Raw genomic sequence first — 13788 nt, 5'->3', positions numbered from 1 at the left:
AGGGATGCTTAACATGAAGCATTAGTAAGTTAACATTCTAGCAATAGAGGATAATAAGACCAATCTAATAATGGAACAACAGTATTTAAAATCTAGTCACATTTCAGAGTACTTTAGTATTCATACTAAACTTAAAAGCATGCTTTGAACATCCAACACAATATGTATGGGTACACTACCATTCTACACCAATGTGCAGTCTGATAGAGTTGCACCAGACTTGCCCTACAGTAAGCTTTAGTCTGTCCATCAAGGATGTGCTAAGCAGATACAGTAAAAGAAAGTAAAACAATTTTGGTGGGGGGGGGTGAAAAATTACTTTGGGCCATATTCTTAGCAGTAGGATACAGCAAGACAGTCCAAGACCTAAGGAGCTGGTAACCTGACTTTTAGCCATGGAGTAGGGAAGTGATTTAAAAAGGAACCTGCACAGCATCATCAAATTTTAATGATAGTAATTCTCCCTCAACAACTTCAATGTCCCTCCCAACATGCTTCTACCTCATTGATGGTACAAAAACACCAATAATCAAAATTAAACGGCATCCTGTGGAATTGTAATCATGGCTCCCCATCCCCCATTCTTCTTGACCTCGCCACCTTTAACACCGATACCATACCATCCTCCTCCAATATTTCTCCACTGCAATCCACCTTTGACACCAATGACTCTGTTCTACCCTAATCAATAAGAAATAAGTACTATATTGCAGCTGATGGCTTTTCCTCTGCCGCTTGCACATCTACCTCTGGTGTAATTAACAGTACATCCTCAGCCATCTACTTTTCACTATTTGAATGACAAAGTCTGGAAGCAGCCACAACATGCACAATGACAACACTCTGCTCTACCTCATTGCCTGTGCCACTGACCTAAAGATTGCCTGAAGATCAAGATGCGAATGAACTAAAATTCTCTCCAGCTTAAGATTGGCAAACTGATTCATGCCCACCATCTCCCAGCAACACCTCCAGCTTCAAGTTCAACCCAGCCATCGGACATCTCAAGCTGTGACAAGCATAGATTCTTGGCACCCAACTCAGTTTCTTCCATCTCTGCAATATTTTTCACCTATACCCCATTCTCTCCTCTTCTAACACCAAAACTCTAATTCACGACCTCAAACTAAATTTCTCCTAAGTTCTTCTAGCTGGCCTTCCAGCATCAACTCATCCTGTACACTCATCCACATTAACTCCTGCATTTCCATAATCTCCATCCTTTCCTAACTCCACTGGCTAAGTGCTGCAGTACTCCCATTTCAAAAATTTAATCCTCCTTTTCTAATTCCTGCAGGGTTTTACTCCACCCTACCTTTGCGATTCCCCCACTGCCCCCCCACCTTGCAGCCATACCTCTCTGCTTGCTTCTGAATCCCTCAATCCACCATTGGCAGCAACTCACTTAGCCACAATGACCTGTAGAATTTTCGACTCTATTCTATACACCTTGCCACTTTTCAACAATCTCCTTAAATTCTTGCTTTTGAATGCGCTTTGGCTCTCCCATTCTAGACTCCTAATTTTACAGTTGAAATAAAGTTTAAAAGGTGAAGAGGGCAATATAAAGTACTCAATTCTTGCCTCATTTAGGTGGATGTAATTCAGTCAAAAATAAAAGCAATTTTACCAGCAGCATCCCATGTGGTTGGGTTATACAGAAGGGGGAATACTTTTGCCTTGTAGACTGCAATCTTCAGCCAAGATCAATGAAGGTTGCTCAGCTTCAAGGGTCTATCCGCTGATTTGGCCGTAACAGAGACCTGTCACATTGCATCAGTTTCTGGTTAATAATGTGTAAGGAGTCTGATGGATTTTACATCTGCCAGCTCTTTCCACATAATTTTAAATTAGCGCAAAAGCAGGAGGTCTAGCTGGCTTCATCTTTGTCCTTGCTATCATCGATCAAGGAAATTACACTCAAACTCACTTTTGCTAAGGTACTATGGGGTAAGCCCTACCATGTGTCCCAATACGCAGTCCAGAGCTTCAAACAACAGAAACCCACACAAAACAATTTCAACATATAGAGCAGCACACCCAACTGTACTATTTTCAGTCCATTAATTTTGACAGAATATCATGTGGGTTGCCAATCGGGAATTTCAAATAGAATATTTAACTCACTAGGTTTCCCACAATCTGCTATACAAGTGTCAAGAGGGTTACAATCAGCATCTGTAGGCCATTGTTACTAGTCCTTATAAATACCAGAGGCTTAAACGTTAGGAATTTACTTGGATGGTGAGAGAAATTTTCACCTTGACAACTATAGCTACACCATTATTTCAACTTAGAGATGTTTCCATGTTAAGTCAAATAAAATTCAAGAATTCAAACCATATTATCCAAGTCACTAGCATTTTTTCAAACAAGCAGGGCAACAAAGCCACTAGCTTTTAATTTGCAATTTTGGCTATTTTCAAGTAATTTCCAACAAATTGAGTAACTATCAAACTCAGCAATTTACACCAGCTCTTCAAGATTTCACACACTTGCTGTACAATGACAAGTCAGTAAGATTTTAAATCTACTTTATAACCTTGTTCAGGACAATGTGCGTACAAGTGTACGTGATGACCTCTTTCTGTTCTATGTATTTATGTAGTTTTAAGAATGGCCTGTTCTTGTCCCAGGTTGGACAAAATAAGGATCCATAGTTCAGTGCCCATACTCCAAAGACCTGCTCAAGTGCCTTTGGAAACCCAAGCTGCATCATTAAACACCTACAATCAGATTTGCTTGTAAGGGATCCAAGATGCCCCTTGCAAACATCCAAATGGTGGCAGTACAGAGGTTTACTAGACTAATACCTAGAATGGGCAGGCTGTCTTACGAGGAAAGATTAGACAGGCTAGACTTGTATCTGCTGGACTTTAGAACAGTAGAAGGCGACTTGATTGAAACATATAAGATCCCGAGGGGTCTTGACAGGGTGGATGTGGAAAGGACATTCTCCCTTGTGGGAGAATCTAGAACTAGGGGTCACTGTTTAAAAATAAGGGGTCACCCATTAAGACAGCGATGAGGAGAAATCTTTTCCCTCAGAGGGTCGTGAGTCTTCTTCAAATTCTCTTCCTCAAAAGGAGGTTGAAGCAGAATCTTTGAATATTTTTAAGGCAGAGGTAGATAGATTCTTGATAAGCAAGGGATGGAAGGTTATCGGGGGTAGGTGGAAACGTGCAGTCATCAGTTCAGCCATGAACTTATTGAATGGCGGAACAGGCTCGAATGGCCAAGTGGCCTACTCCTGCTCCTAATTCGTATGTTCTTATAACAGGTTGAGGTAATGTGACCAACCAAGAGAGGAGACTACGAAGATAATGGAGTTCTCCAAAAAGTGAACAATGCAAGGTGTAAGACTGATGAATGAACTTCCTCAGACATAAAGAGAAAAGCTCTGACAATAAATACAAAATTCCAAGGTTATTGATGCAGGTCCATCATCCAACCATCTCCAACTTCCAAGTAGTCTATCATAGTCAAAGTAAAAAATGATAGCATTTCTATTCCAGCTGGATAATAATTACAATGCTTATAAAAAATAGAATTTTTATTTTACACAACACTGAATTGAAGCCTCAAAATGGTCATTTAAGTTACACGTCTATTACCATTTCAATCACTATGTCAAGTAGGTTAGGTATTGAATCAAGAATTGGACTAGACAATTGTCTCAGGTGAAAATAATGAATAAAGCCGTAGGAATTTGGTAGTTGTGACTATCTTTTAAAACAAGCATTAAACAGCAATAGGTAGGAAATGGAACACAACAATAGAAGTTAAACAGAACAGTGTTGCTTACAGCTGCTTACAGATTAGAATAGAGAAAATCAAAATTAGATTTACATAGAGAGGGCAGAATAGCCATTAAATTACATGCAGACAAGTAGACAAACAAAAATTCAGCAGTACTTACCTAGCAGCTTCTGTAGTGCAGGTGGTGTAGGACCCAGTAAAAACTGATTGGGTGAATAGCGTTGCACTTTGGGAGGTAGTTGGTAAAATGGACTATGAGGTGACTTGTATGCATCTGAAAAATGGAAGAACGGGAAAACCTCCAGTGTATTGCTATTAGTTTATCATAATCAGTTACAATTAACTCTAAATCTTATGGCAATACAGATATTATTAGGTTACAATACAAATGGTTCTCTCAACTAAATCATCCAACATTCCCTAACAATGCTGGAGAAGCACATCGAATGGATGTATGCAGGCAACACCAAATCAGTATTGGACTCTATCTGTTGCAATTAGAACACTTGAAACAAAGCTAACATAGTAATGTAAAAACACAAACTTTAATACCAATTATTTCTTTGGCCAAAGTAAGTATTTTTTAAAAATAGGATTCAACCATGAATTGTAACTGAATTGTACAATCAATATAGAGGTACCTATTGTCAACTTTACTTTATGCATTATGCTTCCAGATTTGCCTTATTCAATGCCATCTAACATTGGTTGTATTATTCACCAGAAAAGCAACAAAAAAGATTAATTATCTTCATAAGCAGCCAACTCAATCCCACATTATGACAAGGAAGTCATTGCAAGTGCATACCAACAATCTGCACATATTTGTGGGGGAAGGAACGGATATTTGAATGTGTGTTTGTATTAAAGTGGCACTTTTAGAACCAAAAGAATGAATCAGTGTGATCAGATTAAATTTAACTCAATGTCTATTTAGCAAGTAAAATACAACTTCAGTTAATCCTTTTCTAAAGCTTATACATCAGAGGCAAACTTTTTCCAAGAATTATTTGGTAAGTTGTGGAATAGCAACTAAGGCGATTAGTTCACCTAAGCAATGTACTGTTTATAAATCTAATGTTCACCATTAGAAATTAAGAGGAACTTTCAGTGCCTCCACAAATGATCATATTACTGAACACGAGACCAAAATAATTACCTCCAACTTGCTAATAGCACATTATGAATTACAAATTTTATAATGTGTTTGGTTTAAGAGAACACCAAGCCTTTTTTGGTGACAAGTTAAATTAGTCAACACAACTGAAAGTGTGCAAGACAACACACAAACTACAAGAAGATTTTTATTTGCCCACTCATATGAAGTACATCAGACTGCAGCTGACTGTTCAACTTACCTTGAGGTGAGGATGCTGACAGAGTCTGAGCATGTAAAAGATCCAGTGCAGATTGGCTTTCCTTGGTATTCCTTTTTGAAATTGCAGAGCTCATTTTCTTGGGGCGACCTCTTTTTCTAACTGCAATTCTCTTGCTTTTATTAATTATCTTGCTCTTACGTGGTTTAGCAGGTGAAGATGCTTTTTTAATCCCGGTTACCCCAGTTTTTTCCTCCTCAGGACCAGAATCCTGCCAATGACAGTGTCACAATTACTCGACTACAAACAAGATACGTACCCCTTCATTGATAATTCAGAAAACTAAAACCATGACATACTTTTGTGTTAACAAGTAAAATATATTGGTTTTCCCCTACCATATTCTATGTTTTCTACTATTATAACAATTATAATCATTGGCCCAGCAGTTTAAAGGAGTACTTCAGGAAAGGCCCAATAATATTGTACTTCATTTACTCTAATTAATGCCTTGTTATTTTAGTAAAGGCAGAGTGATCAAGCAAACGATAGTAAACAGGACGAATCTGAGGACATGCAAAGGGAAAATGCTGCAGAGTAGCGTGAAAAAGAGAAAAACTGCTCATAAGTCATCACTAAAATTCTAAACAGTAAAACTTTTGTTGCATATCTAATGACTGTCTACTATAGTGAGAGAAATACCAGAGAATTAAATACAGCAAAAATTTGAAATTTAAAAAGCTAAATTCATCTGTGAACTGATTAGAACGAAGTATTCAGTCAGCCATGATATACATATCAACAGCAGTGCTAGACATTAGACAAAGTATGACAGTTCCAACATGAAACAAAATCACACAGGGATAATTATATTCTCAATGATGAGCTGCAAGTTACAACTCCCAAATAGTTTTCTGCAGTGGCTCTATGATCGATAGGCTTATTTCATTGAAATTGAACACTGCACAGTACCTTAGTTGGAGTTGTTGTACTACTTTTATTTTCTTTGTTTTCCTTTTGTTGTCTACGTCTAGCTGCCTCTTGTTCCTCCTGTAACAAAATATTAAATACTATCATTCGGAGTATATGTATGGGGTAAGGGAAGAGAGAGGTGTGTGGGAAAAGGAAGAAATTAGATTAGCAATACATTGCACATTTTCTACAGTGTCCAGAGGTACAAACAAACATGTTAGATTAAGATTAACCTTCTCTGACCTCAAATTTATGAGCTGTCATACTGATGGCAATTTTAATGAGCGAGCAGAAAAGACTTACCCTGAGTTTTGGATTTTTGAGACTAGAAAAGTAGTTTTCAAGCTGAAATGAAACAAAAAAAGTTTGCTTGTTATGCCTTGAAAACAACACGTTAGTTGATTGCCAATTAGATCATCTGGCAAAGAGAGGTTCTGGAGCTGACTGAAGCTAAAGCAGGTGTAATTATCCCTTTGAACCTGATGTTATTGAACCATATAGAATTGAGGGGGAGTGGCAAGGTAGATGCTGAGAGGATGTCTCCCTTCATGAGGAATTTAGAACTAGGCGGGGTACAGTTTCAAATTAAGGGGTTACCCATTTAAGACACAGAGATGAGGAGGAATTTCCTCACTGAGGGTCGTTAGTGTTTGAATTCGCTTCCACAGCGAGCAATAAGGCCTGGGTAAATGAATATATACGAAGTCAAGTTACAGATTTTTAACTGAGAAGGGAAAGTGGAGTTAATGCCACCATCAGATCAGCCAAGATCTTATTGAATGGCAGAGCACAAATCGAGGGGCCGAATAGCCTACTCCTGCTCCTATTTCTTATGTTAAGTTCTTATTTAACAAGGAACCTCTCATACTCAAGGTCACAAAACTCTCACTTCTGGCAGCTAGATATATCTCCCCATTGTGACGCAATTTACATCTTCTGAAACAAAGCTGTCATCTAAGAATATGATAGATATTTGTCATTGTGAGTATTGTACAGCTGTACATGGAACTGAAGAAACATTAGGAGAAATGGGACCCCTTGCCAGCCTCCAACCCATCCAAATCTCCCATAACCCAGCTACAACTGGAGAGTCCCCAGTATCTATACAATAGAAACAAGGGGTTGCATTTCACTCGCTTGCGACGAGCTACCAAAATGGCGGTCGGCCCATGCGGACTGCCCATCGCGGAGTCGCCATGATTTAAATGGTATGGCGGGGGGGGGGGGGGGGGCACTCCATCCCTGGCAAGTGTCCTGCGCCATTGCGCAGGTGTTGCACCATTTTTAAAGGGCTTCCAGCCCTTCAGTTTAATTTAATTTTTTTAAGTTACAGGAGTTATACATTTAAAGTGAAAAATGTAATAAAAAAGTTTCAAGCCCCTCTCCCACCACCCTATTGACTAAAAAATTTAATACTTTCCCTCTCCCTCCCAAAAAAAAACTTAACTTGCGATCCCAAGCTTCTCCCATCCCCCAAAGCTTATAAACTATGAAACTTTACCCCTTCCCGCCACCCCCTAGACCAATCGGAAACATTTAACCCCGTTCCCCCACCTCCTGACCTGAAAACTTTCCGCTCCCCCCTCCCCACCAGCATTCCACCATTCTTCAGTGGTCGGGGATCAGATGGCTCGGGAGCGCTGGCCACAGTCCGTAATATGGGAGCGGGACGGCCAACGCGACAAGGTAAGTGATTATTCATTAATTTTAATTAATTAACATTGAAACGATGGTCACGTTGCCGAGCGGGCCACCACGAGTCCCTGCTGCCACCAGCAATATGGGGCTGGGCCTTCCCGGCATCCAGGCCCATGGCGGGCCACTCCCGGAGGCATTTTCCGGGCTGCCCGGCCAGGACCCCCAACGTTGGGGGCCTGGTAAAATTCAACCCATGGAGTGGCCATTAATCCAACCCAACAAAATCTCAGCCTACGTTAAACTGAGTTGAGAAAATTCCTTTAGCAGAGATGGCAAACCTAAAGAGTTGTAACTAAGCATAAAGCTAATATAGTATACAAAGAAAAAGTGTCTTTGTGGGAAACATAAATTGATTTTTAAAAAAACTTGCACAGATTCCTGGAAGCAAAATGCAACTTTAAAAATATGAAAAAGTTAAAGCTAATGTTTTACTTCCCGCAGCGCATTTCTCACCAACACTTTAAAAAATAATCATTCAGCTGCAATTCCACTGCTCATCACACAAAATCATTAAAACTATAGCAAAAGGTCAGTAATAACACCACTCTCCCCTATCCCCCACTAACGCTAACTGATACATTCCCAGCAACTAAAATAACACAACATAATACTTACTATGGTCCGATCAATTGTATGCAGGTAGTAGGAGACTGGTTTACCAGTCCATGAAACTGAGCCTCGCAGTGGCGATAATTCCACAACTCTCATGATAGTGCCAATATCTTTGAAGAGCAACACAGAAGTACAAAAATACGTGTCTGTCATACATGATTCCAATATTACACAAACATTTAAAAAGCTTGCTTCGTTTTAACAACCAAGTTGCAAATAATGAGTGCTGACTGGAAAGCATTTCCAAATATCAGCACACAATTGCCAATGAACAGACTTCCCTGGGTAAAACTTTTAATAAGCTCCTCAATGCAATGAATCCCAATTACATTGGATCCATCTGATAAACGATTTAGCAATAGTCTGCAAATTTTTTTCAAAAGCAAAATCAGAAACAGTTAAAAAAAATTACATTGACATTTGTAACTGTACTCGAAAAAATCTGAAGATCACAAAGTATCCTAAAAATGGCTTCCAGCTTAAAAGATCAGACTTCCAAAATACTCCAAAAATGTATCTGTTTCAAAATATGACTACAGTTTCAGTGTACAGCAGATTTGTTCCATTTAATTGCAGTTTCTACATTTATGTAGAGGTTGTTGCTTCAAAAAGTGTTTTTTTATACATTTAGAATTTAAAATACATGTTTTACACCCAAGCACTCTTCGCTAACCAAAAAGTCAAAAAACTGATCCTGAACTATGCTCTCTGCTTTCTGGCCCAAACCAAATTCTGCCTACTCACCTCGATTGTTACCGACCTGCATTAACTCCTTATCCCAATGCACGTGAATAAGAATTTTCTCTTTTACTAATTCCTCCATGACCTAACTTAACCTCCTCCAGCCATGTTTCACCCTTGTCTTCCCAATCTCCTGTGCATTCTTACTCTCACATTAGGGCCAAGCTTTCAAATATATTGGCTTTATTTTCTAGGCCTCCTTCCCTAAGCCCCTCTGCTATGCTGTTAACTTTCATTCCTTAAAAAGCCTCCTTCATACCTAAATTTATGACCATTTTTTCAAGTCAACTCTTTATTACTCTTCACCAGTTTCTGTTTTCTGAAGCGCCCTAGGACGCATCCTACAAGAAAGGCATTATACAAATACTAGCTTTTGCTATCAATTATACTAAAACAGTAATATTAAATGCTTCTCAAAAATTTGAATAATTTCCTGTTCAATGTTACTTGATGTCCTGCAGCAATGCACTAATGTAATGTTGGTACAGGACTGGCACCATCTGAGCAGCAATGTGAGCATGCAGTTAAGAATTTCTGCTCACACTAATTTGGACAAGGGCTGAATAGCTGCATCAATAAAACAACATGAGTCCATTGCACAAAGTGCATGAAAGTATTACAACAATTTTTTTACTGGCCATAACAAAAAAAAAAACACTCTACTTGGATTCCACTGAACAATCACTTGATCCACTACCAAATCAATGACTGTGAAAATGGCATGAAAATGAAGAATGTGACTGCACAGCGATCTCATACAATTAGCAAATATAAATTCGTATTCTTTTTAGGAATAGCGACTTTGAACTGATTCAAGTATCCAGCCTAGCACTGAATCTTAGAGCAAAGAAATAAATAGCAAAATTCCTAATTTTTCCTCCAATTTATTAAAAACTTTCAGAACAAAGTTTTCAAGAAAACTGTCTCAAAGTATGCAATTTAATTCAGAAAAATTTATATTTTTGCAACCACTGATTAAGGGGTGAGGGAGGGACTTGGAAGTTAGAGACACATTAAGCTGAGTAAAAACACAAGATGAATTAACACTTACCACTCAAGTTCCGGCTATTTATTCTGAAATTCAATGGTGCAAAGGGCTTGGAAGAGACAATTTTGCCACCTGTAACAACGATGGTAAACAATTACAAATTCCTCACAATGTGCTCCACATTCTTTCCAATAATTTTTTAAAAACTTTAAGTATAGAATCTAAATGGATTGATCTTAATTTAAATACAAAATATCACAGATAAAGCTTCAAATAAATAATTCCATCAAATTGCACTTTTTGCATAAAGCCTTGTTTGACTGCAGGATGGGTTGCAAGCTCTAGTTTATACTCTTATGTGGCCTATGACCTCACACTCCCATCAAGTAGAGCTCTATGTCACGAGTGCAGAGACAGGTAGTTATATAACTTGGCAATTGCAACTGGGGCTGTTTTCATCAAATTAAGAGGCAATTTGATAGAGGTGTTTAAATTATGATGGGATGGGAAAAAGTAGCCAGAAACAGATTTCTTCCAGTAATTGTGGGCTGTAGAATAGGGGGACATAGCTAGCTGATTAAATGCAAGAGATTTAAGACAGAGTACAAGAACACAAGAAACAGGAGCAGGAGTTGACCATATGGCCCATCCAGTCTGTTCCCCCATTCAAAATGAACACTGCTGAGCTTAGGATTCAACTCCACTTTCTCGCCTGCTCACCATATTCCTCTATTGCCTGAGACACCAAAAATCTCTCTATCCCAGCCTTAAATGTATTCAATGATGAAGCATCCACAACCCTCTGGGGTACAGAATTCCAAAGATTCACAACCCTTTGAGTGAAGTAATTTCTCCTCATCTCAGTCCTAAATGATCGGCCCCTTATTCTGAGACTGCCCCCGTAATTTAGATTCCCCGACCAGCGGAAATAATCTCAATATCTACCCTATCCAGCCCCTTTAAAATCTTATATGTTTCAATGAGATCACCTCTCATTCTTCTAAACTCTAGAGAATACAGGCCCAATTCACTTAGCCTATCAAAGGACAACTCCCTCATCCCAGAGACCAATCTAGTGAACCTTTGCTGCACTGCCTCCAGTGCAAGTATATCCTTTCTCAAATGTGGAGACCAAAACTGAACACAGTATTCCAGACGCGGTCTCACCAAAACCCCACACAACTGTAGCAATACTTCCTTAACTCTGTACTCCAATTCCCTTGCAATAAAGGCCAACATGCCTTTTGCCTTCCTAATTACTTGCTGTACCTGCATACTAACTTTTTGCGTTCCTTGTACAAGCACGCCCAAGTCTCTTTGAACATCAACGCTTCCAAGTTTCAAAACTTTTAAAAAATATTCTTCTGTTTTTACTACCAAAGTGAATAACTTCATACTTCCCTACATTATACTCAATCTGCCATCTAGTCACCCATTCACTTAACCTGTTTATATCTCTTTGCAGCCTGTGTCCTCCCCACAGCTTACCTTTCCACCGACCTTTGTATCATCAGCAAACTTAGAAACATTACTCTGTCTCCTCACCCAAATCATTAATATACATTGTAAATAGCGGAGGCCCCAGCACTGATCCTTGCAGCACTCCACTATTTACTGTCTGCCAACTTGAAAATGCCCCATTTATGCCCACTCAAAGCTTCCGGTCTGTCAACAAATCTTCAATCCATGCTAATATATTACCCCCAACTCCATGAGCCCTTGCCTTGCCTATTAACCTTTTGTCTGGCACCTTATCGAATGCCTTTTGGAAATCCAGGTATACTACTTCTCCTGCTCTTCTTAAGCAGTCCCTCAGGAACGAGGATGACTTTCTTACACTCCAGGGTTGTGGGTCCTTAGACTGAATAGTCCAATTCTGGATCCGCACACTCTGCCACAGGTGGTGTTTGATGAGGCGAGTGGATGGGATGCTTGAATTTCCAAACGCTCCTTCCACTGTTTGCACTTGGTGGCTGCAAGGGCATGTCGACGTCGTTCGAACCGGCTGGCACTTTTGCAGACGCTTCCCCATTTTGGGCAATCACGGGAAAGAGATTCCCACGAATCAGTGGAGATGTCACATTTTTTCAGGAAGGCTTTAAGGACATCCTTGCAGCATTTCCTCTGCCCTCCTGCTAACCTCTTGCCGTGACCGAGCTCAGAGTAGAGAGCTTGTTTTGGGAGTTTTTGTGTCAGCCATGCGGATGATGTGGCCTGCCCAAAGTAACTGACCAGCCACGACCAGTGTCTCAATACTGGGGGTATTGGCCTGAGAGAGGACACCGATATTAGAACACCTGTCCGGCCACTGAATTTGCAGGATCTTGCAGAGGCACCGCTGGTGATATTTCTCCAGGGCTTTGAGATGTCTGTACAGTGTCCATGTTTCCAACGCATACAGGAGGGCAGATAACTCTGCGGCCCTGTGGACCACGAGCTTGGTGCCAGATTTGAGGTCTCTGTCATCAAACACGGTTTTCCTCAGGTGACCGAAGGCTGTGCTCGCACACTGGAGGCGATGCGGAGTTCCATCGCCGATGTCTGCCCTTGCTGAGAGGAGGCTCCCAAGATACGAGAAGTAATCCACATTGTCCAGTGGATAGTAGGGGGGGGAGCAATGTTGCGCTGCAGGAGCAGGCTGGCAGAGGACCTTTGTCTTCCAGATGTTTAGCTTAAGGCCCATTCTTTCATACGCCTCCGTGAATGCATCGATGAGGGTTTGAAGCTCAGCCTCTGAGTATGTGCATATTCAAGCATAGTCAGCGGAATGCAGCTCAATGTCAGAGATTGGCGTGACCTTAGTTCTGGACTGGAGGCGGCATAGGTTAAATAGTTTCCCGCTCGTCCTGTACAGTAGATCGACTCCAGCAGGGAACTTCATTGAGATAAGGTGGAGTGTTGCAGCAAGGAAGATGGAAAAGAGCATTGGTGCGATGACACAGCCTTGCTTGACCCCAGTTTGCACTTGAATTGCATCAGTGGCAGATCCATTACCAAGGATTACAGCTTTCATGTCATCGTGCAGCAGGCGGAGGATGGTGACAAGTTTCTCTGGACAGCCAAATTTGAGGAGGATGTTCCATAATCCCTCCCAGTTGATAGGGTAGAAGGCCTTTGTGAGCTCAAAAAAGCCCATGTATAAAGGTTGCTGCTGCTTCCTACATTTTTCTTGGAGTTGTCTTGCTGTGAAGATCATGTCCACTGTGCCTCTTGATGGGCAGAATCCACATTGTGATTCCGGTAGGAGCTCTTCAGCCACAGGGAGGCGGCGGTTGAGAAGGGCTCTTGCAATGACTTTTCCTGTGGTGGACAGCAGGGATACCTCTCTGTAGTTACTGCAGTTAGTCTTGTCACCTTTTTTGAAGATGGTCACTATTACGGCATCTCGGCGACCCCGACATGTTCTCCGCCTTCCAGACGACGGAGATGAGTCCATATATTTGTGTCAAGAGTGCCTCTGCCATATTTTAGAATTTCAGCAAGAATTCCATCTACACCAGCGGCCTTATTGCTTTTTAGCTGTTAGATGGCCTTTTCAATCTCATGTCGCGCTGGGATTGCGCTGAGGTCTTGGCGAGTAGCATGCTGTGGAATGTGTTCGAGGGTACTCGCATCAAGTACTGAGTCACAATTGAGGAGATCTTCGAAGTGCTCCTTCCAATGAGCACTGACTACCTCTCTGTCCTTGATCAGTGCTGCTCC

The 13788-nt window shown here is 40.6% G+C and overlaps 1 protein-coding gene across 9 annotated transcripts in view; it reads right to left on the bottom strand.

The window, feature by feature from the left end:
* The window catches only part of dot1l (DOT1-like histone H3K79 methyltransferase), a 111396-nt gene that overhangs the window by 48688 nt on the left and 48920 nt on the right, over window positions 1-13788 (bottom strand). For all 9 annotated transcript variants that reach the window (XR_010969552.1, XR_010969553.1, XM_068016322.1 and 6 more), the window contains 6 exons: window positions 10150-10218; window positions 8361-8467; window positions 6351-6392; window positions 6048-6125; window positions 5118-5346; window positions 3920-4033 (listed from right to left, as the gene is read on the bottom strand). Coding sequence is in view for 7 of the 9 variants with exons in the window: in XM_068016322.1 (XP_067872423.1) it covers window positions 3920-4033; window positions 5118-5346; window positions 6048-6125; window positions 6351-6392; window positions 8361-8467; window positions 10150-10218 (639 nt within the window). In the remaining 2 variants the exon portion in view is untranslated. The remainder of the gene's footprint in view (window positions 1-3919; window positions 4034-5117; window positions 5347-6047; window positions 6126-6350; window positions 6393-8360; window positions 8468-10149; window positions 10219-13788) is intronic.

Source organism: Heterodontus francisci, chromosome 36 (genome assembly GCF_036365525.1).
Source record: "Heterodontus francisci isolate sHetFra1 chromosome 36, sHetFra1.hap1, whole genome shotgun sequence".
In the NCBI taxonomy this organism is placed as follows: domain Eukaryota; kingdom Metazoa; phylum Chordata; class Chondrichthyes; order Heterodontiformes; family Heterodontidae; genus Heterodontus; species Heterodontus francisci.
Note: the sequence above shows the minus strand (reverse complement) of the source record. Positions and strands in the feature narration are given on the sequence as shown.